Source organism: Oryx dammah, unplaced genomic scaffold (genome assembly GCF_014754425.2).
Source record: "Oryx dammah isolate SB20612 unplaced genomic scaffold, SCBI_Odam_1.1 HiC_scaffold_11208, whole genome shotgun sequence".
NCBI classification, from domain to species: domain Eukaryota; kingdom Metazoa; phylum Chordata; class Mammalia; order Artiodactyla; family Bovidae; genus Oryx; species Oryx dammah.
This window is the reverse complement of record NW_024080601.1, coordinates 174,757-202,712: the sequence shown is the minus strand read 5'-3', so window position 1 is coordinate 202,712 and position 27,956 is coordinate 174,757. Positions and strand designations below refer to the sequence as shown.

At 50.3% G+C, this 27,956-nt stretch overlaps 1 protein-coding gene across 2 annotated transcripts; it reads right to left on the bottom strand.

Annotated features, from left to right (window-relative positions):
- Positions 1-11: 11 nt before the first annotated feature.
- On the bottom strand, positions 12-26,544 carry LOC120860842 (pyruvate kinase PKM). 2 transcript variants are annotated; one of them, XM_040236544.1, is made up of 11 exons: positions 26,325-26,544; positions 14,664-14,845; positions 13,986-14,077; positions 11,054-11,185; positions 10,465-10,651; positions 9,554-9,824; positions 7,690-7,840; positions 7,310-7,462; positions 4,180-4,346; positions 1,691-1,872; positions 12-745 (listed from the first exon to the last, which is right to left on the bottom strand). In XM_040236544.1, exons 2-11 carry the CDS (start codon positions 14,815-14,817, stop codon positions 639-641), a joined length of 1,596 nt encoding a protein of 531 aa, XP_040092478.1. In that variant the 5' UTR covers positions 14,818-14,845; positions 26,325-26,544; the 3' UTR covers positions 12-638. The 2 variants fall into 2 exon arrangements, with proteins under 2 accessions (XP_040092478.1, XP_040092479.1); XM_040236545.1 differs by lacking the exon at positions 4,180-4,346 and adding an exon at positions 3,629-3,795 and having other exon boundaries at positions 16-745.
- Between the last annotated feature and the right edge of the window lie 1,412 nt (positions 26,545-27,956).

The following is a 27,956-nucleotide window of genomic DNA, read 5'->3' as shown; positions in this document are numbered from 1 at the left end:
GAGAGGAAACAGGTGCTTCAGCTGTTGTTTATTGACATACAGGTAGGCTCTATAGCAACCCGCCTGGAGGCAGCTGCAGTAGTGCGGGAAATGGAAGATGGGGGGTGGAGTGTTTGTCTGCAGCATCAGCTGGGTGGAGTGAAGGAAGAGAAGTATACGGTGCACAAGGTGAGGGAGGCTGAGGGGGTTGGAGAAGCAAGTAAGGGCCAGGGCCAGAGTCTACTTAAACTGGAACCACTGCCCCATACCCTAAGGCCCCTACTCTTGATCCCAGGCCAGGGTTGGGAATTCTCTGGATATCCATTTTCTACAGGAACTGAATCGGGTACACAAAGGAAGGGAAGCAGGAGCTGTTGCCCTCTGTGTGAAGCTCTGGGGCCTCCAGTCCTGCCTGCATCCCTCCTTCATCCCTTGCTTGGATGCAGCCACATGAGGGGTAGCCCAGCTCTGAACTACCCCATCCAAGCAGAGTCTTAAAACCAGCCAGGTTTCACAGAGGTATTCATCTTATTCCCTGGCATCCCAGCCCACCAGTGCCACACTACAGCCCCAAGTGAGCACTACAAGCAATGCTGGCCTAATGAGTGGTTTGGGGAAGAGGGGTGGGACAGGGGCTGGAGGAGGGGCTTCGGAGTCCATCACGGCACAGGAACCACACGCATGGTGTTGGTGAAGCCAGAACCAGGGCGCCACCCGGTCAGCACAATGACCACGTCTCCCTTCTTGAAGAAGCCTCGGGCCTTTCCTGGAGGAAGAGAAGAGAGCTGGTAAATGAGAAAAATTAAGCCAAGAAGGTATACACTTGGGAGTTCAGTTCAGTCCATTCGCTCACTGGTGTCTGACTCTTTGCGACCCCATGAATCACAGCACACCAGGCCTCCCTGTCCATCACCAACTCCCGGAGTTCACTCAAACTCACATCCACCGAGTTGGTGATGCCATCCAGCCATCTCATCCTCTGTCGTCCCCTTCTCCTCCTGCCCCCAATCCCTCCCAGCATCAGAGTCTTTTCCAATAAGTCATCTCTTCGCATGAGGTGGCCAAAGTATTGGAGTGCCCCACAACTGAGGAAGGTCTGACACGCCTTTACTTTCTTACACCACAAGGTGGCGCTAGCCTCACAGCCCGGGCAAAGGGAATGAGGGAGGCCTTGGTATTATTTCATCACTCAGATGGCAGAGGTAGCAGGAACCTTTGGACATCATTCATTTTCTACTCAGAAAGGTGGAGAGCCCAGCCCAAGGTCAAAGCTAGCTGTTTCCTCTCATCCTATGACATCCTACTTTTATACTGTGACAAAGGTCATTTGAGTACATAATCTAAATGTGAACTGGCCCCAAGTGTAGGAGATCTGGTTAATTTTATGGGGAAAAAACAAAAACAAAAACAAAACCCTCAGTAATGAGCAAGTGCCAAAGAATGGACAAAGGTGATTATCCAGGATCCTTTGCTTTGGATCCCACTCCCAAAGAACATGAGGTGAGAACCTGGGCTGCTCAGCCTCACACCTCAAAGGTCCTCTCCCCACCCTGAGGACTCCAGAGATTGGGATGAAGGAACCAGAGAACATTCCCAGTGAGACCAGCTCTTGCCCGCAAAGGCCGGCATGTTCCTCTTTCAAGGTCTGAGAAGCAGTGCTCTAGCACCTTCCCCAGCCCTCCACCGGGAGCCCTCCCTGCCAGACACGCACCAACATTCATGGCCAAGTTCACCCGGAGGTCCACGTCTTCAGCCCAGGCCTCCTGCACTGGGTCCTTACACACCACAGGGAAGATGCCGCGGTACAGGTGGGCCTGGCGAGCTGTCTGGTGATTCCGGGTCACGGCAATGATGGGGGCCCGGGGCCGGTACCTGGCCACCTGATGTGCAGACCTGAGATGGGGCAGGCAGACAAGATGGTTGAACAGTGCCCTCGGGGACTTCAGCAACAACTCACCCTGGAATCCAGCTCTGCCAGCCTGAGGCTCTGGCCATTTCAACATCTGCTCCCAAGACTGAGGTGTCCCATCACCCTGTATCTGCCATAGTAGATTCTTCACAGCTATGCTACCCCAAACCCCTCCTACAGGCCAGGGCCACAGGATTATACTGACCCAGCATGGGTCACTTTACTTACCCACTTACCCCACATGCCCTATACTTGGCAGACCCCCCCACCCCCTGAACTTTTCCGTTCTGGCACAGGGAGGCAGCCCTGTCCAGGCTCACCACACCCTTTTCTCTTGCTGCCAGCAACAGACACAAGCCAAGCAGCATGTGAACAGCACCTGACACTTGACATCTGCAAAAAAAAACCCAAAACAGGAACAGAGCCCACCAGGCCACCCGGGAAACCTATAAGACAAGCCTCCTACTGCTGTGCCCTCTCCTGACCTCACAGGACCCCCGGCCCCTGAAACAGTCCCAGTAACTGGGCTGTAGAGCCCCCGAGTCAAACCTGAGTATCTAAGCAAGGCTGAGGATGAGAAATTAAGTGCTACCCAGAAGGCAAGACTAGGAGAGGGGCGTGTCAGCGGGGGAGGCTCTGCCTATGAAGGCTCCCCTGGAGGGGACTGGACCTTTAAAGCTCACAGGCTGGATGCTACCTTCAACACTGACACTCTACACTGGTAGGGGCTGGTGTCTCAGGAGTTGGAGGGGCCTGCCGGCAGGGGGACCTGGAGCTCAGAAGGTAAGCTGTGAGGACACGCAACAGCTGTCAGGGAAACTTAAGCCATGTCACAGCAGAGGATGCCCTGCTTAAGGCCTGGCCTCCATACAAGGCTTTCAGAGGGAAGCAAGTGCTGAAGTCAGGACTCGCTCAGAGTGAAACCCCAGAAGACTGGAACTAAAAATAGCCAAGTAGCAAAGGTTGGACCTTTTCACAAAGGTCAACCCTAACAGCTGGAGCTTTTTATCCTAAGCCCTCTACTGTGGGACTCGGCACCCAACTCGTGTCCTGGTCCGAAAGGCAGGCCCACCTGCTGCTCCTTGGTGCACAGGGGGCACCCATCTACTCCTCTCCACCCGCCTCCTCCAGAAACCCTAGCTGCCCCGGGGAGGAGCAGCACAGACCCAGGGAGCAAGGGATATTAACTTGAGGTCCTGGATTTGGAAGGGACTCAAGCCAGAGGCCAAGTAGAGGTCTCAGCCTGGCTGCCTGGCCTGAGTGCCAGCAAGATAGCACAGTGACCTTTCCTAGGCAGCACCCACTTATCTTTGGGACAGATGGGATAGGTACACCAACCAAACAGCATTGTCAGCAAACGGCATTCCTTTTGCAAACTGGACTTTTTAAAGAGCACTTAGCTAGAAGAAGCAAAACTGGTGGTCCTTTACTTTTTAAGAACAGCTTTTCAGTATCAAAGAACCACTTGTTGTCAGGCTTCCTGTAGTTATCTAATTAAGTCTAGCTCGTTGTGAGGGTTTAATAAACTTGCTTTGGACCCAAATGGTTCAAAATGCCCGTAAGTGCTGCGGGGGGGCTGGGTGGGGGAGGGGGAAGGGGCTCCTTCCCTGCAGGGTGCAGGCAGAGGGTCTTACCTTGGCTCGATGCCATCTGAGCCCCGTGCAGTGCACTGCTCCCAGGGGCCCCAAGAAAAAGGGCCACCGAGCAGGGCATTCCCAGGGAGCTGCTGCCACCTCCTACCTGCCAGACTTGGTGAGGACGATTATGGCCCCACTGCAGCACTTGAAGGACGCCTCCACGGCCCCCACGGCGGCGGCTTCGGTGGGGTCGCTGGTAATGGGTGACAGGCGACGGAGCTCCTCGAACAATTGCAAATGGTAGATGGCAGCCTCTGCCTCACGGGCAATCTAGGGGCAACATCCGTCCAGAGGGACGAGGGGGACAGAGCTGTCAGAGCCGTGTCACACGGGACGGGGAGGGGAAGACTCGCACAGACAGCTGGGGAGGAGCAAGTCCCTGGGTGCAGGGGCCAAGAACAGCCCGATCACTGGAGGTTCTGAGCTGAGTGAGATCGAGACTTGCAGGAACCAGCCCCTCACCAGATGCCTGTGACATGGCTGTGCCTTCTGCGCTGGAGGATCCTGTGGCCCTGTCCTGCCCTGACCTCCCTGGCTGGCTTCCTGAAGACGAGAGGAGTGTCCCAGGCTCAGGGCTAGGCCCTGGCTGTCGTCTAGAGTGGCTGGAGCAAGAGGTTGTTTATCCTACAGAGTTACCTGCCCTCGGGGCCCTACCTGCCAGACTCCGTGAGAACTATCAAAGCTGCCGCTAAACACTTATATGAAGCCTCCACGCTGCCCATGGCCATGGCTTCCATGAGGTCTGTGGAGTGACTTGAGGCTCGCGCAAGTTCTTCAAACAGCTTGCGGTGGAACATGGCTGCCTCAGCCTCACGAGCTATCTGTAAGGTTTAGGGGGAGGGGAGGCAAGGAAGAGGGAAGAAGGAGGGGGGGAAAAAACAAACGAGAGACAACAACATGGAAAGACAGAATGGGGAATTAATGAGAGGAAGGTACCGCAGGTTAATTGGCTAAGTCTCTCCTTCAGGCAGATGCAAAGAGGCAGGGTGATGAAAGCCTGCTCGGGGAGGTCCAAGCGTCAATGGCTACTGTCCCTCCCCCATCAGAGGGGAAACTGGTTCTTCCATTCTGGAAGGATCTTTCGATTCTGGTAGGTCTCTCTGATTGGCGGTGGGGATGGAGGGAGATGATGTGACGCCAGGCTCTAACGCCTCAGCGTGGAAACATTCGGAGGCTGGGGGCCCTCCCCGGCTCCCCGGCAGGACTCAACCACGCTGCCTCATGACACAGCTCGCAGGAAGGAACAGGCCCCCCTCCTCACATGGCTGCCTTACCACAGGGCTTCGTGCCTGGCCTCCTCCATGCACACATGGAGTGCTTGCTTGGCTTCAGACACAGAAATGCTACCTGCCTTTCCAGTGGCCTGCAGTAGAAGCACATTGAGCAGCGCTAGAAAGCTGGGGTCAAAGCCAAGGACACGCAGCTTGACCACATTCTAAGCGGGCAGGTGGAAACTGGCAAGCTTGTGAGGGGCACTGAACAGCCATGTGAAGAGACAGGTGCCTGTGGAAGCACACAGGTGAGCTTACCAAGGCATTTGATTAAAACTGAATGATTACAACACCCATGAGAAAGCCACTGGGTTATTCATAGACCACCTGCTCAGATAACACCAAGACTTAGAAAACTTAAGCTTTAGAAAGGGTTATAATGCAGTTACGAGCGTCTTAGACAATGATGGGTGAGGGAAGAATCAGTAACGCCATCTCATTAATCTGACAGGATGAGCCAATGAGTGGCTGAATTTGCTAGGTTAAAGGGTTTCTTCCTGCAAGAATGGAATGCATGCAGCCCAAAAGGACAGGGCAATGGACAGAAAAGAGAACCATAGCTGGTACTACCTAAACCATAGTTAAGAACATCAATTGCATCAGTTACAGGAGAAAGCAGTAGACAGTTAAGAGGGGAAGCTACTGGCCAGTGTTAACTGGTGGCATGGCCAGGAGAACTTACCTCCTGAATAGGGCCATGCAATCCCAATCTCACAGTTCTAAAGTGTTTGTTCAAAGAAAAGACTGAGTTTGGAAAAACAGACATGCTTGCAGAGCCCGGAGTCTGGTTCTTAGTCTCTGACCCCAGGACACGCCCCACAGGAACATCTGTCCTGATCTGCTAGATGTGCTCTAGGAGAATGCTGGCTTCAGAGTCAGCTGACCTGGGTCCAAACTCAAGCTCTATCATCATGTGCCTGCATCCATTAAAAGTGGGGTGACATCCACCTCACTGAGGTTAAGAACCTGCATAAGGTTCTTAGCAGACATTTTATAACAGCAGTGCAATTTAACGCAAAGGGTGTAATTAAACATATCCCATCTAGTTCACTTCTTAGATAATGCCTTGAGAGGTCAAATGATGTGCCCAAAGACACAAAGTCCCTACAGTCTATCATGTCAAGGTCTCAGAGGCTGTGGGGCCACATGACTAAGCAAGGCAGTTATCGTTACATATATATATAATTCTATATGGAAACCCATAAACATTAACATCAACCACTCTAGAAGGGGCCGGTTCAAGGTCACTATCTCCCAGGAGAGAGGAAGTGCTCACTGGGACAGGTGAGAAGAACCGTGAGCCTGCCATGCATGAGCATCAGGACAGCAATCATGTCATACATGGGTTGGCCATCCGCCAGAAAAACACAGCTGTCCCAAGGGCAGGCACTGGTCTCTACTGATTTCATTATGGGCAAATCCACCCACGACACCAAGGACAGACCAGAAGACACCTGCAGTCAAGATGTCTTGTTTCACCCCTGAAGAAGTAGCCACTGTAACGGTCATGTCTTCTTTGGAAGCCACTCGAGCCTAATCACTTAGAAAGTGAAGAAGGAAAGGATGGTATCTAGTCCAGAGTTTTTTTTGGGGGGATGCATTGGAGGGATGTCACACAAAGGGCTTGGGGTCCTTTGCTGGCTGGAAAATGAACAGGAAGGTTAAAGAAACAGTTTGCTGAGCTATACATTATCAACAGCCACCTAGGACCCTTGTGAAAGGTCATCTGTAGCGCTCGTTTCCCCAGGCCTGTGTTCATCTTCAGGATGCTTTAGAGCAGAGGCAGCCAGGCTATGGGACATGGTCTAGCAGAAGACCTTGGAAAAGCTAGCTCCCACAGGAGAATGAGGAGCGGCCCCTAGGCCTCCTCCAGACCCTCTCACCCCAGGGGGCCAGCTGGGATCAGCCAGCCTTCCACCTGTTTCTATTCGTGGGCCTGTCACCCTTCCCTTAAACCCCACTTCTAGGGTTAGTGCAACAGCTCAGCAAAGCAGGCGCTGCTGCAGGTACCATGCAAGGCCAGCTCACAGCCAAATCAGTGCAGGTGACAGCCTCCAGTGCAGGCCCAGAGGACTCCGTCGGGGAGGCACTGGCTGGAACAGGTGGGGAATCAAAACGGAAGCCAAACACAGGCCAGCTGGGAGCAGGAGCTCTTGGACTTTTCCAGAACAGGGCAGAGGGGCTCAGGTCCTCTAGACTGTCCAGGGGGAAGCAGTACAGATGTCCCAGGACTCAAGCAAGGGAAGGATTCACACCCCGAAGATGGGAGTGAACTGTGCTACGTGCAATGAAGGCGGCCGCCTCCAGAACAGAAGGGACTAGGAGACTGGGCAGGAAGGCAGAAGAGCAAAAAAAAAAAAAAAAAAAAAAAAAGACACCTCCACGACCCCAGCACACACTTCCTCACTCTGCTTGTGACTTGGAGGACAATAAAAGATCGAGGGCACAGAAGTGACACTACAAGGTGTCCCCATGTGCTGGAGTTCGCCTCCACCCCCAGCGGGAGAACTTACCAGGTGCTGCATGCGGACAGCTTCCAGGGGGTAGTCCCCTTTGGCCGTCTCTCCAGACAGCATGATGCAGTCGGCTCCATCCAAGACGGCATTGGCCACGTCACTGCCCTCCGCCCGGGTAGGGCGAGGCTTCTTGATCATGCTCTCCAGCATCTGGGAGGGGACAGAGCATTTGTGAGACGTGGCCTGGGAGGGCTCCGGACACAAGGTGACCCCGTGGAGAGCACGTATGTAGAGAGTCCGGCTTTGTGCAGGTGCGTGGGGGCAGGAGGGCGGGGGAACAGGTGTGTGCATGATGTGGGGCAGGATCCATGGGAAGAGACCGGGTAGCCTCCAGAGCCTCCCTGAACAAGGATGCACGCTCAGGGAGAGGCACACACCTGTGTGGCACAGATGACGGGCTTCCCAGCTCGGTTGCACCGACCAATCATCATCTTCTGGGCAAGGAAGACCTTCTCTGCGGGGATCTCAATGCCCAGGTCACCACGCGCCACCATGATCCCATCACTGGCTTCCAGGATCTCGTCAAACCTGACAGGCAAGTTGCAGAGACAGAGCTTAGACAGAACCAGGGCCTTGCGTACGGTGACACCAAGTTTCCCGGGATTCTCTGACTTGGCCATTCTTGCACCAGGACAAGTACCCATGACACATCACCACAGGGGTGTTCCAGCTGTCTCAGTCCCCCAAAGGGGGGCCAACAGTTCTGCCCGCTGGACTCTTCAGCACCAGGATGGACACTTCACTGAGGGGCAGGGGAGGGGGCGGGTCTCCTCCAAAATCCCATGGCTTCACTTCCTCTCCATCTCTTTTTTCCCTTAACTTTTTATTTTACATTGAGGTATAGCTGATTAACCATGTCTTGATAGTTTCAAATGTACACAGAGCGACTCAGCCATACACATATGTGCATCCATTCTCCCCTAGACCCTCCTCCCAGCCAGGCTGCCATACAACATTGAGCAGTTCCCTCTGCTAGACAGTAGTCCTGTGGGTCATCCATTTTAAATATAGAAGTGGGTACAGGTCCACCCCAAACTCCGACTATTCCTTCCTCCCATCGTTCCCCTCTGGTAACCGAAAGTTCAATCTCCGTGTTCACCTGTATCTGATGAGGTCCCTCTCAAGGTGTCTCTCTACCATCTGCATTTCAGTCATCACTGCTGGGGCAGAAACGGAACCCAAGGCGGCTGACTGCTCTTGACACAAAGGTCCATGGCCTCTTCCAGTCAAGGACACTGGAAGGCTACTCCTTCAGAGGTCCCTCCCCAATGTGTTGAAGGCATGAGAATATGGCCTTGCCTGGCCTGAAGCCAAAGTCAGCAGGTGCCCATGGCTTATCAGGATGGCAGAGGGAGGGGGCCCCAAATCTCCCAGTACAAGGACACTGGCACAAAGCTAAGGATGGCAAAGCCGTGGGCAGCGCAGCTCCTCCCACTCTTCCCGTGCACACACCTGACCACTCAAGTAAACCTGGGTTGTCAGTAGTGCTGGGTTTGAGTAGGGAGCCAAGCAGGAGTAGATGTCACCCAGCTGGCCTTACTCGTGTGGCTCTACCTGGGGAGCACTGGGGAGGCAGTGGAGCAGGGCCAGGACCATGTGGAACCAGAGGAAGACGGCATGTGTTCCCAGGGAGGTGGATACCGTGCCAGAGCTGACCCACCCACCAAGCCCACTGCTTGCCAAGTGAAGGAGCCCCCTCCTGAGAGCCTGCTGTCTTCCCCCCGGTGGCCCCCAACTCCAGCAGACTTAGCTAGTGTAGGGGCACTGCGCACGGCTATTGAGCCTGGGGCGGTGGGGACCCTGTCCCTCTCCAGTGCTGCTCCCTGGAACAGCGTCAAGATGCTGGCACCCCAATCATCTGTGCAGCTTTTTTCCTCCCCCTTGAAATACCAATACCAATGTCAGCCGTGTGCACTAAGTCACTTCAGTTGTGTCTGATTTTGCGACCCTATGGCTGGTAGCCCACCAGGCTCCTCTGTCCATGGGATACTCCAGACAAGAATACTGGAGGGGGTTGCCATTCCCTTCACCAGGGGATCTTCTAGAACCAAGGATCGAACTCACGACTCCTACACTGGCAGGTTCTTTACCACTAGGGCCACCTGGCAAGCCCACCAATATCACAGGATATTCTGAGTCAGTGGGTCTGAAGTAAGTTTGAGGTTAATTCGAATGGGCAGGTGGCAGGCTACATCCTGCTCTGCAGAGGTCGGTTGGGGCTGAAGGAGGCAGGGGACTTACCTCCGAACTCCCTCATGATTCTCGATTTTGCTGATTATCTTGATGTTCTTTCCTTTCTCTCCCAGGATCTTCCTGACTTCATGGACATCAGAAGCCTTGCGGATGAAAGAGGCAAACACCATATCCACGTCCTGCTCCACCCCAAACTTTAGATCCTGGATGTCCTTTTCTGACACAGCAGGCAGGTCCACAGCAGCCCCAGGGAGGTTCACACCCTTCTTGCTGCCCAAGGAGCCACCATTCTCCACCTCCGTCACCAGGAAGTCAGGACCTGTATGGAATGGAATAGGTTGGGGAGGCCGAGCCCTGGGCGCAGGTGTCCCCACCAGGAGGCAGGCTCTGTGCTCCTTCTCTGTGCTTCCCATGTGCTCTGGGAAGGAGCACATGGCGGGTGGTGGAGCCAGGTGTGAACACTGCTAGGGTTCACACTCCAACGACTGTGGGCAAGTCCATCAGCCTCTCTGTGTCTCACCTCCACAGGGATAATAGTATCTACTCATTAGGCTGTTTCAAAATTTAAACAATATCTACATGTAAAGAAAGAGCTTAGAGCAGTGCAGATCACTTAAAGGTTAGCTATCATTCCCAGGAACACTGGAGTCCTATAGACACCATGTTAAGTGGATAAAGGAGGGAAGCAAATCTTTAAATAGTGAGGATGGGTAAAAACGCTTCTCATCTGCTCTCCAAGAGTACAACTGAACTGGAGTGAAATCTGTTTTTGAGGATAGAGTTTATTATAAAAGGAACTCCTGGGACTTCCCTGGTGGTCCAGTGTTTAAAAAAAAGGCAGTCCTGAGACTATATAGATTCAGTCTCTCTGCCAACCAAACGACCTTCCTATCTTCTGGCAAAGAAATTTAGAGATGGGAGCTGGTTTTAAACAATCAGACCCTGACTTCTGTCCCTACCTTTCTGCTTCACCAGCAGAGAAATAAGCCCGTCATCCACGTAGATCTTGCTGCCCACGTCCACCACCTTGCAAATGTTCTTGTAGTCCAGCCACAGGATGTTCTCGTCACACTTTTCCATGTAGGCATTGTCCAGGGTGATCTTCAGTGTGGCTCCCTTCTTCAGCTCCACCTCAGCGGTGCCGCTCTGCAGCAGACAAGAAAGTAAGCCACAAGTCCAAAGCTGGGCCTTCCTGGCAGGAGAAAAGCTTTTTCCTCTAGGGAACCAGGATTAAATTTCAGTTGGAAGTAACAATAAAGCCTTTTCTAACTTAGTATATATTTCAAGGAAATAACCCAAGAATAACCTACAGTGTTTCAGTTATACTAAAGAGGAAGAGATAAGCTGCTCCCTAAGACTTCGAAGTAGGTTTTGAGTGTAAAAGAGGTTTCTTTCTGGTACTGTTTCTTAGCAAAGCAGGTCAAAGGAAGACTTTCTACATTGATGGATAAAACTTGTCATTTATAGACCTAAACTCTTGAGAAACGCGGCTCCTGGGCTCTCTGGGTCCCCTACGCCTTCTCTCCTGCTTCTCCCCAAGATACTCACGCCCTTGATGAGCCCGGTTCGGATCTCAGGTCCTTTAGTGTCCAGGGCCACCGCCACTGGCCGATAGAGAATGGGGTCTGAAGCAAAACTTTCCGTGGCTTCACGTACATTCTTGATGGTCTCTGCGTGGTACTGGGGGAAAAGAGGGGAGATGATAAGCTCCACATCTGTCATCCCATACAACGGGATCTAGGATTAGCGCTGAAGCTATCACCGGGATTCTAGACCACTGCCTCCATCACCGAGCATCCTCTACCTGCTTACATCAACCTCCTCGCCTCTACTCACTTCTTGTCATCCCTGAACACCAAGTTGAGCTCCCTGTGCTATATAGCAGATTCCTGCCAGCTCTCCACCCACCCACTTCTACCAACGCTATCACCCACTCTAAGGGCAAATCTTAGGAACTTTAGAATATTTACACCCATACCTTTAACGGTTTTTGGTGGCAACACATGTCAACATAAAAGAGGCTTGTTTCCTCCCCCTCCAGCCCCTAGGACTCAACAAATATCCTCAGCAAATAAAGCAGACAACTGGGGTAAAAGACCTTGTATCTGGATAATACTGCTCTGGCCACCAGAGTTAGAGTGATAGATCTGATAATTCTGAGCTCTTCTCTATCGATTACAACTGCAATTCAAACTCAGTTATTTACTTAAGCTGACGCAGCCCAAGTTAAATACGTTGCTCAAGTCATGCAGGCCTGCTTCTGACAATCACTTCCTCCAGTCTGATTAGAAAAGGAAATGGAACATGGAGAGGTGGGAATACGCCTTTCTCTGACCTAACTGACCTTTGCTGTTTCTCACTTGCAACAAATCCTGGCTTCAGTCTCACCTCGGAAGCCCTTTCTCTTTTCCATTAGCCATTACTGTTTGATGAAAAAAGGGACTCAGAGTGAAGATGGCAAAAGTTCCTAGTGCTATCAGTGTGACATTGCTGATAACACAGGCTCCCAACTCAACACTCTGTGGGTCTCATCCTTCGACCACCACCACCACCATCCGGGCAAGTGGCACCTGAGAAGACGACACATCTTGCTCACAAGAGCTGCCAAAAGTGGGGGCTAGAGACACTGTGGCAAAGCTGTCAGAATACCAGATGCAATAACAACAAAACCAAAAAAAAGAGATCAGATGGTAGATGTTCCTCTGAGTGAAGGACAGAAAGCAAATCCAATGTTCTGCTTAGCAGAGTATTAAAAATGGTCAAAAGTTGGAAAAGCATGTCTCAGCAGTTTGTCAAACTGTAACTGTTTCCACTATATAACTAATATTTCAGATCAGTTTCCAAAACTCTGATTCCAGGGGCAACATAATTTCATCCTGGTCAAAAACCTCAAATTAAACTCACAAGGGACTTCCCAGGTGGTCCAGTGGTTAAGACTCTGTGCCTCCAAGGCAGGGGCCCTGGGTTTGTTTGATCCCTGGTTGGGGAACTAAGATCCTGCCATGCAGTGTGGAAAAAGAAAACAAATTCCAACTCTGGGAATAAGAGTCAAAGCACAGATAATCACCAAATGCCTCTTGTAGTTTAAGAAACTAACCCCCCTGAGCCAGCCCCCTCCAACAGGTACAGATACCATCCTCTCCCCCTGCCATTTCAGAGCTGTGTATTACTTTACTGGATGGAAGAGGCCATAAAGCCTAGTTAAAGGTCAACTTCCTAAAAGCTATTTCTGCTCCTTCCCCTGCACACAGCAGACCCTGGCACAAGTCAGCAGGAGGGATCAATTGTGAATGGACCTTCACTGGTGTCTCTAGCTCTCTCTCTGGGCTAAGTGCAGGTTTGCAGGAATGCCTAGTGACCGCTGCAGAGGACTCTTCACCTTTGGAGAATTAAGAATGCCATCTGTGGGCTTCTTAACCTGCCCCAGGGTGCCTGCTGAGCATACTTGCCCTGAACTTGGTCAGGTCCCTGTGACATTTGGAGGCTACAGGCTGTTTATGGAACATGGGTTAGGGAACCTACGAGGAACACTCTCATGTTTCCAGAAAGGAGGCGTACAGTTTTTGGATTGCATTTCCTGAGGCTTTATTTTTAGTTTAAACTTATCACCAACTTCCAAATGCCAGAGGGCAACCCCTTACCCCTTGACCTTATAGGGCAGCATTTTCTTTATTCTGAACAGGAAATACAGAGTCCAAGAGGAGCAAGAGTTTGCCTCCCCAATTAGTCTTCTATCAATGCCAGTATGAAATCCCATGGCACTGTTCCTCAGGCAGCCCACACACTCCTCAAAATGAGCTTGTTCTGATCTTGGGAACAGAAGCACAATGGAGCACTTCCCAATAGCTGTCACCTGGTCCTAGGGGTCAAGTCAGCTCATAAACAGCCCCAGTACTAACATACTCCTCCCAGATCACTGGACAAGTGTGCCGACTTTATTTTATATAATGTCCCAGAACTCCTGGGAAGGGACAGGCTGGGAACACAATGTTGATGGAGTGGGGCACTACACGCCAGGACCTAGTCCTTCACTTGCAATTGTGGAAACCCTTTTCTGGGACCTGTCCCATTTATCATGGGTCTAAAATAAAAATAGGCTAGAATAACCTGCAGGGTGACTTACTGGTTCATCATTGCAATTATGAACTGTTATAGAAACCCTGGTGCAGAAGTGTCAAGCCCCATGGCTTAGAGGGGATTCCAGGAAAACCCTTCCATGCTTTCCTTATCAAAGGCTAACGGAGCACAGGTGCTGGGGAGAACCATGGCCGATGACAAAGCAGGTCGTCTTTGCTTAAGGAGACTTGGCCACTTGAGATGTCAGGGGTTGGAGGGGAAGAAGAGTAGGGATGGGCTGGTGAAGACAACCTTGCCATTGATTCCCCGCTTTTTCTTGCCTGGTCCACTGTGGCTAAATAAACATGGCACGCAGACCCTATTTCCTACAAGCTGCCCCGGGGGCCACACCATCAAGGCTCACCTCGTGGGTTCCATGAGAGAAGTTCAAACGAGCCACATTCATTCCAGACTTAATCATCTCCTTCAATGTCTCCACTGCTCGTGAAGCCGGGCCTAGTTCAGAAAAAAAAACAAAAAAGTTTGAAAGTCATTAAGTGTTCATTATCCAAAAGACGATTAACACTTGGAGTGTGCTTCAGCCTAGAGAACTTTTAATAACCAAGGTAAAATGTAGCCAGCCGACTATGTTTTCCCTGAAGCCTAGGCAGATGTCCAACTACAGCATTTTGGTTGAACAGAGCCAAGTCCACAAGATCTTTCCTAGGTCTCAGATGCTCAGAACCAGTAAGAACTGCCATGGAAAACACCCTCTAAATTTTACCTTTAGAAGAACACATAAAGCGTATGAATTCCTTCCTGCAAATTCCTATGAACTCAGTTTGAAGAAGGAAATGGCAACCCACTCCAGTATTCTTGTCTGACAAATCCCATGGACAGAGGAGCCTGGTGGGCTACAGTCCATGGGTCACAAAGAGTTGGTCAGGTCTGAGTGACCAAGTCCATGACTTCATTTCCCCTGAGAATCTCTCTGTAGCATCTTGCTCAGAACCCAGGTTTGCTACATTTAGTCTTTTGCGGGGAGAAAAGCTCACTGTCCCAGGAAGCCCTTGTTTCAGAGGGAGTGGGCACCCGCACTCACCAATGGTACAGATGATGCCGGTGTTTCGGGCCGTGATGGGCGGTGAGTCGATGTCCAGGCGGCACATGTGCTCCAGGAATGTGTCGGCCATGGCTGCGTGCAGCTGCTGAGTCTGAATGAAGGCCGTCCCGGCGTCGCTGTGGTGCTTCGACATGGCTTCTGATGGCTTGGGTCCAGAGGCACTGGAGAGGGTGTGATCTGCCTGAGTGGCTAATATATATCTTGGCACAGAAGCTGCTTCCTGCTCACACATTAACTCAACAAGCATGCTCTGTGCACAAGCCACAGGCAGCCCCGCCACGCTCTGGCTACGTGGGTGCTCAAGTCGGGCGATGGGCTCACATTATCATGAGCAAGTAGGAAAGACCCCAAAGAATAAGTCAAAACCACATTCCCAATGAATGTACCTCCCAGGCACATGTTAAGCACACACCTCCCTCACGCTGGGATAATGTCTATCTTGACAACTTCCCTACTAATTGTGTAAATGGCACCATTTATATGTACTGCATGTTTCCTCAAAAGGAAGTTTCCTCAAAAAGAGCCAGTCTTCCAGGGATACAGACAACTCACCCCTAGCTTAGTACTGTTCACATCTGCTATGGGGTGTGGCACCCATACTCTCTCTTAACAGTCCCCACCCAAACCCAAAGTGACCTTTCTGGTCGTGGAGACAACCACTATTCAGGTAGCCTCCTAGTCCTGGAGTCCTAGGTTTCACTAAGCCACAGGGACACATTCAGTCTATTCCTTGATTCACCCTAGGCTGGACAGTATGCCCCCGCCCACTGAGAGGCAAAAAAAAAAAAAAACCAATCCCTGGACAGGTAAGTCCAACCAGAACCAAGAATGCAAAATATTTTTTCCCCCAGGAATCTGTACTTAAAAACTACATCTGGTACTTTCAGTCAGAAGGACTTAAGCACACTCAAAGCAATTTGCGTCAAACCAAGGATAACCACAATGGTCCTAGCCTGGCTCTAAAATTATTGCACTATGAAGAAATTAACACTGCTTGTCAAATCCTTTCCAAGCTGATCTTCTGACCCACCACCCACTCCCCTCCTAAGTCTGGAAAGCACACCACTCACAGTAACAAAGACCATCTGTTCCAGGTAATTAATCAGCCCAGGTCACAAGTCTGACCCAGGGCACAATGGCTCAGACCTTTGTTTTTTCTTCATTGCTGACTTTACAACTAAACTCACTCAGTTAGTTAGCTGATTATAGACAAGACTTGAGAAGCTTCCAGGCAGTGTCTGAAGACTCATCAGGTAAGCACGTGAGCCAGAAGCTTGCAGTCCTCATCAGAATGCCATTCCTTTTCGCAGGTTTTCAGACTAAGGGTTGCTCCTTCTCAAATCCTTGTGCCTAAGTGCTGCAGCCAAGGCACAAGAACAAGCCTTTCTTTTGCCCTGTCCCACCTCCAAAATCTCAGGGCTCCAAACCAAGGCACCCCATACATGTAACCCTTACTCTTTCTCCTCCTCCATCCTTGACTGTGTGGCCTCTCTGGGTGGCTGGAGCACAGCATGCATCTAAACCCATCTGACGCCTTCAAATAGTCTGGTAAACTTCAAGGAGCTCTGTGACTACAAGTTGTTAAAAACCGACAGCTATAGATCCCCAACTACACCTTTAAAAACAAGAAACTAAGACACCAGCCAACTACTCCACATGGTATATACACTGTTCCTTTCGATGTATATCTCCTAACTCCCCACAACATAACCAGGTACCAAGATGAAAACAACACTCTGTCCTCCATGACCCAGTGGTTTTGTATCTCTTAGCACCAAGACCTTGGAGGTAGTCCGTGTTTGCTGAATGATGTTTCAAGCACCTATTAATGCCTCTGTGTCAAATCGAAGTTATAGCTATGCCCCCTCCCCCACCAAATCTGAGAACTTCTGAATCACTGACAGGATGGCCTGGGAAGCCAAGGTCCCTTTCCATGCACTCAGGACGGAAGCTGGGCTTACACAGTAGACCCATGATTACTGTGGTGTGTAGGTGCGTCTGGCTGTAAAGGGACAGCACTGAAGAGATGGTTCCCTTGGTGGCACACCAAGGCCACTGGAACACACAGGTCTCACTGTGGCCTCCAGGCAAACGGAGTCACCCAGTGTGACCTCAACGAGTGGGTTAAAGTAACTCTTCTTAAAAATCATCAGTTTCCCCAACTGGCAGTCCAGTGGTTAAGACTCCACACTTCCATTGCAAGGACCATGAGTCTGATCCTCAGCTAGGAAAATAAGACCCCACTGCTACATAGTGTGGCCCCCAAAAAAGGCATTAGTTGGATCAGCTCTAGACCTGAGACATCAGGGTCTCCTTGCAAAGACCCCCGACTGGGGCCACGGATTATTGTGTCATACCTTGTGTTCTCTGGGCTTGGGCTTCCGGTGACATAATGCTCTTTTTTTGACTCAGGGTGGCTCCTTGGCCCCACTTGCAAAGACTGCTCGGAGCTGAGAAAGGTTTGCCCTGCAGAGCTGTACAAGGATTAAGGTAAAAGCTGAGTGCAACTAAAGCTCTTTGGGGTAATGGAGAGATCCCTTAATAACCAGGCATCCAAGCAGTGGTAGTTCCTAGAGATTCGGCTATGTTATAAATTAATACGCAAAAGTCACCCAAGAAAATTCTCAGGTAAAAGAGCTGTCAGTGGCTCCTTTGCAATGCTTTATCCCCTCCCCTATAACGTCTCTTTAAACCTTGGTTTACTAACATTTCACTATTGCCCCCCACTTTTCTTTGGGAGGGGAAGCACTAAATTAAACATACATAACTGGACCAGAAGGATACCCACCAAAACATTATCAGCATATTATCTGGGTGGTAGGATTACAGCAAATTTCTTTCTTCTCTTTACTAAAAAGTTTACTGATACTACTTTCATAAGAAAAATTCTAAATGTACCTCTTTCAAAAATGACACATTTACAAGCATCCTGGTAAAAATGTTGGAATTAAAACAAAAGTGAAGGTCCTCATGCCATTATTCAACTGCCACTCTATGTACTTCAGGAATATTCTAAACATGGTAGAGGTGGAATAATACATCTTGGGCCCTAGATCACAAACTCAGAAGATCAGCCTTAGGAATTCTCTGGTGGTTCAGTGGTTAGGACTCAGCGCTTTCACTCCCTGGGCCCAGGTTTAATCCCTGGTTGGCGAACTAAGATCCTGCAAGTCACATGGCACAGTGAGGAAAAAAGAAACCTGAGTCACTCTAATACAGTAGTTACCAAAGGATGGTCCGTGAGAGCAGAACTTTCAAAGACATTATTTGCCTTCTTTAATGTGCTGGTATTTGTACCGATGGTGCAGAAGCAATGGGCAGATAAAACCTTGATTCATCCAGAACCTCCAAGTCGGGGGAAGGAAAGCTAATATGGTCCATAGGACAACTCTGTGCCCCAAATCTGAGTTACATGCCCAAATCCAACAAACTTCTCTTCCTGTTTAGCCTGCCCTCAAGCATCAGAGCAAAATCTTTGTGACAAGGATATTCTAGTACAGAAGGGCTGCCCCAAGAACAGGAGATGCTATCAGCAGATACAATTAATATACTGGGCTCAACCACTAACCCTATTTCATCATCTCAGATTAAACCTGAGGTCTACAAGCTCTGATCTTTTGCTCACCCAGGCTACTAAGTACAAAAATAACAAGTGAAATTTTACTTGCCATTTGAGTGTGTGTATCCACCAGCAATCCAAAAAAGCTGGCTTGTCAGCAAGTCTGTCCAGATTCCTGAGATCTCACCATGTCCTTAAAGTCCACTACCAAACCAGAGACCTTGTCACCTGCCCAGGTCCCCAGCTGGGTTTTCATTCCCTCAAGCGTTGCCCCGGAGCCTCTCATGAGCCTCTTCTCCGGAGCACAAGCTGCCCATCCCCACCTAAAACAACCCCTAGACTCTCCCCCAGCCTCTGGACAGCAGCCTCAGCCCTGGTTTCTCAGGGCCAGCTTCTGGGAAGAGCTCCCCCGCCCTCAGGCTGGCCGTCTGGACAGTGCCTGCCAGCATACATTGCCCAGTTCATGCCAGTCTGACTCATTCCTACATCCTCCTCCTCAGGAGGCACAGACATGCAGAGCCAACCTCCAGCCAGCAGTGGAAGCTGGGCGTCTCCACTGATGGCAGCGAATGCTGTGCCCGGGTACGGGAACCTGAGTCTTGAGCCCAAGCCCCTGCTGTAGCATCCTCCTCAGAGACATTTCTCCTCTGTGAGAAACAAGACACCATCAGAAGCCTGAGAGCAGTTGAGAGGACGGAGCAGGCACAAGTGACGGCTCAGCTCCACGGGCCCCGAACCCTACCTCTCCTTTTGCAAGTGGCTCCTGGTCTTCTGAAGCCACAGTTCTGTTCAGGCCAGACACAAGTCTTGGATCCCTCTTTAGAACCCAGGGGGTAGAAACCATAAAAGAAAAAAATACCCAACACGTCACTGAGAGCCAGTACTGCTGGCAGGGTGTGCTGGAAGGATTCACACTTCACTCCACCGATTCGAACTTTCACAAAAGCCCACATCATTCTGCCCTAGTTAAAGCCAGCCTGGCCTATGAGCCCACATCTGCATAAGCCAACCTTTAACCAGTGTGCTCTGATGCCAATCTTACTAAATAGGCTGACTCGATGATGGCACCTGCTGCCCACGACTGTGACATCAATTTGCTATCTACATCTCCAAGTCTCCAAGCCAGCACGGAGGTCTGATTCCCAAATCTTTGGGACACCAACAACCATCAGAAAGTTTTCATCACAGTATGCTGGATAGGGACTTTCCTGCTGGCCCAGTGGCTAAGACTCTGAGCTCCCAATGCAGAGGGCCCAGGTTTGATCCTTGGTCAGGGAACTAGATCCCACGTGCTGCAACTAAGACCTGACCCAGTGAAATAAAATAAATATTTAAAAAATGCTGGACAAGGCATTCAGGTCAGTCTGCTCTCTAGGAGCTCTGTTAGTAGATGATGGAGCAAAAAAATATAATTCCCCAAGACTGGCCCTTATCTGACAAAGGCAGTGACAAGATCAAAATGGGTGCCAGGCCAGGCACAAAACCTAACAAGGTCTGGAGTGAATACTCAGCTGTTCATCCTATTTGTTGTTGTCGGTCAGCCGCATCTTACTCTTTTGTGATCCCATGGACTGCAGCCCACCAGGCTCCTCTGCCCATTCAATTCTCCAGGCAAGAATACTAGAGTCGGTTGCAACTTCCTGCTCCAGGGAGTAGGGATTGATGGGTCCCTTACACTGAGCCACCTGAGAAGCCCTTCATCCTCCTACACAGTTAGAGTAATGATAACAGTACATTTGCATGTGGAGTGGGGCCAGGACAAGCAGTTCTTAGCTAAGAGATGGGAATATTAAGTCCATTCTCTCCTCAACAGGTCCCATAACAGAAAGCATAGTCTGGTGTTACCATGTTACACAAAAAAAGGAGCCCACTGTAGGTTTAAGTAAAATTCCCTCGCTCTTTTATTCAGGGTTAGAACTAAGTGACTTCAGTATTATACATAGGAGCCCAAGATCCTATTTCAAATCTGAGTGTGCAATAGGGCACAAAAGCTGAAGCTAAATGAGCCCACCCCTATAAGGACCACTCAACTCCAGGAAGTCCTGAGTCAGAGAAACTGCTACCATTTCAAATGCTGAGGATTTCCTGGTTCAATCACAGATGCCCAGAGAAGAGACCTGATTTCAGTCTGGAGGAGGAAGTGGAGACGAAGGTTTTGCTGAGTTGCGCTCCTTACTAGACTTAAAATTATGAGGCAGTGCTTCAGGGCATGAGACTGACACTTTGGAAGCTCCAAGGGACCTGGGACCCTGATTCAGGATCCTTCCAAGTCAGGTACAACACCAGGGGGAGGGATAGCCTCAGAAAAGGGAGACCTTGGCTCAGTACTTAAAGGAGGAGCTGCCCTCCATCAAGCATAGCTGCAGGCAGAAGAGGAGGGGATGGGAGGAAGAAGGGTATGCCAGATCTCCCAGAGCACTGACCTACTTAGTATGCCTGGTCTCCCTACAGTGACCACCATAGGTTTGCTTCTGTTTTGAACTGAAGAAACATTAACATCTATATTTCTGCCACCCAGAACTGACCAGTAATATTATGCAAGGAATTCCCTGGCAGTCCAGTGGTTAGGACTCCATACTTTCACTGCCAAGGGCTGGGTTCAAACCTGGTTGGGGAACTAAGATGCTGTGAGACATGGCAAAAAAAAATTGTTCTTAATCCAGATTTTTAGACTTAAAAAAAAAAAAAAAAAAACATTGTATCCAACTCATTTGTCCTCCATCCCCAGGTGGTTCCTCCAACCCTTTCACATTGCATTCTAATACCCAACCAAGGTCATGAATTTTCTATCCTTATAGTTCATCTAAGGGTGTCTTATCTCTACTCAACACTATGATACTGCTGCTTCTATAATATGCTAAGTAATACACTGAAAGGCATTATCAAACAACTTGCTTTCACAGCATATTTAAGATCTATCCAGTTGGCACACAGCTCTAGTTAATTCATACGAACTGCTATACTACCCCAGTGTGTGACTAGACCATTTATTTATGTATTCCCTTATTGGTTGATCATTTTCTCACTAAACCCGATTTTTCCTCATTAATCAATACTATAATATTTCTCCTAGTACATGTCTCTTTGTGCAGGTGTGGTTTCTATATCCAGAGATGTATTCCTGGGCCACATGGTATGCTTGCTTTCTGTTTTACAAAATGGTGCTTAATTGCTCTCCAAAGTGGTTATATTAATTTACAACCAACCAGTAAAGTGAGTTCTTGCCTTCCCTTACCTTTGCCAACACTTGACATTGTCAGACTCTTACAGCGTTTGCCCATCTGATGGGTGATGTGTTAATCTGCTCTCTAACAAAGGATAGTTTTCTTTTGAGTCTTTACTTTCCTGCCTCTTATCTAGACTAAAAGTTCAGTGCTCCTCCAAAATGTTGTATGGCTTGGTCTCATATGCCATGATTGCACTCATCACCTGAGAAAGGGGTGATGTGATACCAGTCATCTACAGTTAAATATTATCTGTTGGCTGATTAAATGTTTGGAAGGGCTGGGGCTCCTTTCAGATAATTTTTATAAGAAAAAAAAAAATATTTTTTTTCTAACTGCCATCAGCCGAGCTGGTCCATACTCTGAAATGCCAGGAGCAGCAACCCTGTCATTGCTAGTCTTGGCATCTCCCCGACTAAAGCCCTTGTCTGACTTCCAAACACAGCTTGCTGGCGTCAGGAAAGAGAGGCTTACCGGTCCCCAGGAGTTTTGCCTATAGGGAGAAATGGGGGAGGGGAGTCAGAGGCCACCAGAAGTACTGCAGCCTGGCTCTTCCTCCTACGTGCAAACCGGCACAAACCAATATAGGAAAAACGGCTGCTCGGGTGGGGTTGCGCCACTTGGTGGCCCTGCCCACCTCCCCTCCTAAGCTGAGCAGTCGTAGGAGGAGGTCCAAAGGTTCAGCGTTGTCTGCACACACTGCCACTCACCACCCATCCTGGCTCACCTCCCCCAGAACAGCTTCTTTAACAAAGCCCCAGATAATCAGCCTATTCATTTATCTAGTCCTTGGCTAGTTTGTGGTTAAAGAGAGAGAGAGGAAAAAAGAAGTTTTCAGAAAGTATGGTAGAATTAAGAATGGTCTTCATTGGGAATTCCCCGGTGGTGCAATGGTTAAGACACTGCATTTTCAATGCCAAGGGCCCACGTTCAACCCCTGGTGGGGAAACTAAGGTCCCACAATCTGTGACACAAAGCAACGGGGGCCCCCCCCGCCCCAAAGAGTGGTCTTCATTTAGTTCTATTTCTATCTGTACCAGAACTGAAGCTTAAAGTGATGACTCAAGGTCCCATAGGACTGGTCACGAAATAAATCACTTACATGTCTCACAAGACCCTCACTCAACAGTGTTGCAAGACAACTCTGCTCCCATGGATGCCTCATTCCTGTGGTGCACCAGTTAACTGGGATTTGACTGTGGATGTTCCGAATGATTCAGAAATAAAGTTAATGTCAAATGAGTCATTTCGCCCCACCTTCAGTCTTAGCTCTTAGCCAAAATAACACACCCTTACTTGCCTTTATTAAAACCTGAAGACAAAAATTCCTGTAGACTTGCATTACAAGTTTGTAATTTAAGAATTCGGAGAAGGCAATGGCACCCCACTCCAGTACTCCTGCCTGGTAAATCCCATGGACAGAGAAGCCTGGTAGGCTGCATTCCATGGGGTCGCAAAGAGTCGGACACGACTGAGAGACTTCACTTTCACTTTTCACTTTCATGCATTGGAGAAGGAAATGGCAACCCACTCCAGTGTTCTTGCCTGGAGAATCCCAGGGACAGGGGAGCCTGGTGGGCTGCCGTCTATGGAGTCACACAGTCAGACACAACTGAAGTAACTTAGCAGCAGCAATGTAAGAATTGCATGTTTTTCCACCTTCCTGCTCTCAAACATTTCCCCATTTCTTTCACTGCCTCAACATTAAGAAATAAGCAGTTTTAAGAAATGGCATTTCCTGTGACCCCACATTAATGTCACAACACTCAGGGCACACAGGCACCTCCCCTTAGGTGTTAGCTGTTTGGAGTAACAGCTACCAAACTTGCCAAATCACTGGTGCTGCAATTCCTAAAGACCCAATAATGCTTTTGGTTAAACTGTGAATTCAACACTGAAATTATTTACTTCTAATGCAGTGCTTAAAATGAGAGCAGCTCTCCTATATATAAGACTAATGTCCCTACATTTTGGCTCCAGTCTAGTAATGCAGAAATGAGTTCAAGGACATAATATTTAAGTCATCGTTATTCATCTTCCCTACAATGCTTATTCCCAAAAGGGATGCCACGTCCATCGCACAAGGCTCAGGACAGGTGTGCAGACTATCGCTGGGGCCTGAGGCTCTGCCACCTGGCAATTAAGCACTGTCCAGAGAGCCTGGGGGCCTCCATTATCTGTCACCTAGCTGAGGCACTCTTAACTGGGAGGAATGCATACATTATTTGACTCACTGAAAGGGGAGAGGGGATTTTTAAGCCTGCAAAGACCACAGTGCAGTTTCCCCACTCACCCAACGAAGACAGTTCTCTTAAAAGCGGAAAAATTCAAAGGTTGAGTCATCTTCCCTACATCCTCCCCCACCCCACCCCCAACACAGATCTGGTGATGTTACATACTCCTCCCCTCAGAACAGCTCCCCCTGCATTCCCAACAGCATCCTCAGGCAACCTGAGGGTGAATTATTTGCTAACAATGCTGTCCAGTCGCGACCTAGGGCCTCCTCTATACCCCAGGGAGTGGCCACACCCTGCATACAGCAAACAAGGAGCTACTGTCCTTTGCCTCTTATCTTAATCTCACACCAGCTGGCTGAGCAAATCCCAGAATGCTACCTGGAGTAGGTGCCAATAGAACCTGAAGATTTTAGTCTTAGGTTTGCAAGTTTGTTTCTAATCTTATAGCCAAGAGCTATAATACCAAAGGCTGAAAGCCATCTTCCTTCTTGCAAGTGGAGAGTAGCAAAGTAACATTGTTAGTAACTTTGCCAACACTGTAGCAGGATCCCTAAGCGACTGGTTTCTAGGAGATCTCTGGTATTTACAGAGCCTGACTCCCAAAGATGAACTATGACGCTGTTTCGGGATGGCAGCAAGAAGAGGAGCGCTCGAGTTCAATTATAGATGAAGTCATTGGGCTCAGTGACCGACCAAAAGAATACATCTGGAGGCATCCGCACCAGAGATTAGACACTGCACCCAGTACTCAATATGTATCTATGTAAGTGTGTATATAGCGACCCACCCTTTCAACAACCAAGATGAAAAAAGTTACAATTTTCACATGGGAAATTGAGGTCCTGAGGCTGAATTCCCCCTATTATTCATATCAGTATGTAATGAGTTAAACCTGATTCTGAAAGCCTGTTTTCAACTTCCCACTGCCTCTGTCATGTCTGGACTTCAGTTATCAGGCTCATTTGTATGGGGGAGGGTCAGTGTCCTGGGTTTGAAAAACACAGATAAGAAGCCAAGAGATGCCAACCCATTACTGAGTCTTCGAATAATCTTCAGACTGGAAGGTGCTTTTCCGCTTCATCAAACCCCTGTGATGCCACCTGCTGAGGCCTCCTAAACCCTGACAGGAAGTGCGTACCTTCCACGTGCGGAAGCACGTGTGTACGTTCTTCAAGGCATTTATCAGCGGTAACTTTTACATCCGATTTCCTAATCGGAGTGAGTTCCGTGGGCTAGGACGATTTTAGTCAGTCTGGTCTGGTCTCCACAGCCCTCCCCCAAACAACTCTTTATACGAGTTTTTAATGAATGAGCTCATGTACGTGGCACCAAGCTCTTGATATATTTCTACTCTCCTCAACCCGCGGCCTCCGCGCTCTACAATCGGGCGCATCTGTTAAGCAACGCTGTTAAGTAACGTGAAGCAGAGGGAGGGAGCCAGGTGAGTGCCTCGAACTCGAGGAGGCCTCTGAGCAGCATCCAGAAGCTTGTCGGGCCGGAGATGATGCTTGGTCGGTAACGGGCCCGAGTCAGTGTTTCTTGATGCCGAGGAGCGGGCGCGGCAGGGCAGGTCCGGCGCCGCTACGTGCAGCCCCGCCTCGGCGGGATGGAGCCCGGGACACCGCCCCCCCTCCAACGCCCCCCGGAGCAAGCGGAGCGCTGCGGCCGCACTATCGTATTCTGGGCGGCACAAAACAGGAACGCGCCACTGGGCAGCCACCCTTTCTTCCTCTGCAGCGGGTTAGACCAAGGGTTATGTAACCGTCTAACTGCGCCTCCGGCCGCCACTGCATCCATCTCCGGGCCGCCTGGGAGCCAGCCTGCCCATCCGCAGACCAATGCACTTCGGGAGCTGACCCCGGAACTCCAGCCCGGGGCTGGGGAACTATGATGGAGAAGAGGGGGCAGGAGATGGGAGGCCGAGGGGCGGGGACGGAGAGCAGGCGGACGTGACCAGAACAGAGGGGGAGGGGCGAGGAGGCTGGTGGCGCGAAGGAAGGTGCGCAGGAGAGGGATGCGCTGGAGCGGACGTGACCAGAGAGGCGGGGGAGGGGCGGGAGCCAGGGCGTGAATGAGGGTAGGTACAAGGGGACAGCAGCTGAACGGAGGAGGAACAGGGGAGCGGAGCTTGGGGAGTTTCAAGGAGAAGTTACAAAGAAAGCATCAGAATGAGGGGGACACGGACATGTTGAAAACAAGAAGCGAGTATTAAGGATGATGGGAAAGGGACCGGCATAGGAGCAGAGTGGAAACGGGGGAGACTGACGCATGAAAGAAAACTATCAAATTAGGAGAATAAAGGAAGACGAGAGCGAGACCAGACAGAAGAGGGAGGAATAGGGAGGTGAGACTGGGACCAGAATGGGGATGGGAGGTCAGGGACTGGGGCAGGAAAGGGGCTGGCTGACCCATCTGCCTTCGGAAGAAGCGGGAGCTGGGGGCTTTGAAGGAGACCCTAGGCACAAGCAGCCTTTCTCCTCTTTTCTGATCCCAACCGGGTGAGCCCAAGATGCCCCAGATCCTGCGCCGTCCTGAGTGCGCAGGCGGGCCAGCATTCCGCACTGCCCCGGGAGACGGAGCCGCGGTGGGGACGGATGGCCCAGTCTCTCCCCACGCTCACCTCCGACGTGGTCCGGCTCGGGATGCGCTGCTACTGCACACAGGTCCGGAGGCTCGCGACGCGTCGCTCCAATGCGGAGATCCGCTGCCTTAGCCTCAAGGTTATCCCGACTGTGGGCCGCCGCAATCCCTCCGCCGCCCCGCCTCCCATCCAATCCTGGCTCCCGGCTCTCGGGGCCCCGCCCCTCCGCGTCCTCGCCGGGCAGTCACCTTCAGTAGGAAGTGCGGCGGAGGCGGAACGGGGGAATCAGGTTGCCCTTTGAGGGAGGACTACATTCCGTGGCGGAAGGACACGAAAAATAAAAGTCGCAGCATTGATGTTCTGCAGAGCCCAATGGGGAAGCGGCGAGACGGGAGGACCCGCCCTCGGGACTCTGGAGACCTCCCTCCCAGACCCCCCGGCGCCCAGGCCACCTGTTGCGGCCAACTTGGAATGCTGGACCAGGTCTTCTCTTGACCCTTGGCCCAGGCCACCCCAGCTGAGTGGCCCTGGCCTACCCAGATAGTGCCCAGATTTACGGGTCCCCGGCAGCAATCCCCTGGCCCGGGTGGCCGCCCCAGCGCACGCCCCGAAGACTGAACCGAACAGTCAGGGGTGGGGTGGGGGATGTAGACTCATGGGATGGTTGGAGGTCCCGGCCGCCTTAGGAGGGGCTCCGACACTGGAACGGGAGGAGAACGCGGGAGGGCGGAGTGTGTGTGCTAGGAGCGGGAGCGCGAGGCCCTTTTGTTCTTAGGGTTTAGAACAAAGGACAGGTGGAGGCCATGTGGAGACTATAGTAGGGACTGGAGTCCTGCGGAGCGAATGCCTGAGAGTAGAAAGTGAATAGAAGGCATTAATATTAGTGCAGAACCGACCATATCAGGAAATGTCGTAACGTTAGATCTCATAATCTCTGCCGAAGAATTTCTGTTTTCAACCTTGTGTATTTTAATCAATATTGTTGGAGCTTTTCTTGTATTTTTCCTTAAGGCATTTTCTGATTTCCTAGTTATCACAGCAGTTATCTACGAAGCAACTGTTAACTCTTGCCTTCTTTCCGCCAAATTTTGAGAGCAGATACAATGTTAAAAATCGTGAATACTATTAGGTTCTTTCCTTTTCCTGGAAAAAAGAGACCAATGGGTGTGACCCGCTCAGGCAGACACCCTGCCTGCAGCTGAATCACAGGCCTTCATTATGCTTTCCTGTTAGCTCAGATAAGCTGACAAAAAGTAACAACATTAATTTAAGATAAAATATTTTAATCTCTTCTATAAGCTGTTTCTGGTTCCCTCAGTTGCAGAGAGGGAGTGAATGCTTCGTTACTGAGGTGGTAAGAGCTCATGAAGTTGCTGAGAAGGAAAAAAAATCATGCTTTACCAGAGGGAATCAGATTCTTCTCTTTCCAGAGAAAGAGGGTGGCTTAAGTGGCCATATTGGCCCATCAGCTAAGGATGAACAAAGTACAGGGTTGAACAACACTAGAGGGGCAACGTTCTGGCCAGTGCTGGACTATGTTGCATTTTAAAGATCTATATACTCCTGTGATTGAAAAGCACATGTATTAAATGGAGAGCTGATGGCAAACTATTGCACTTCAGTTACAGATTTTGGTCTTCCAACAGTTATAAAAATGCTGTCCATTAATAA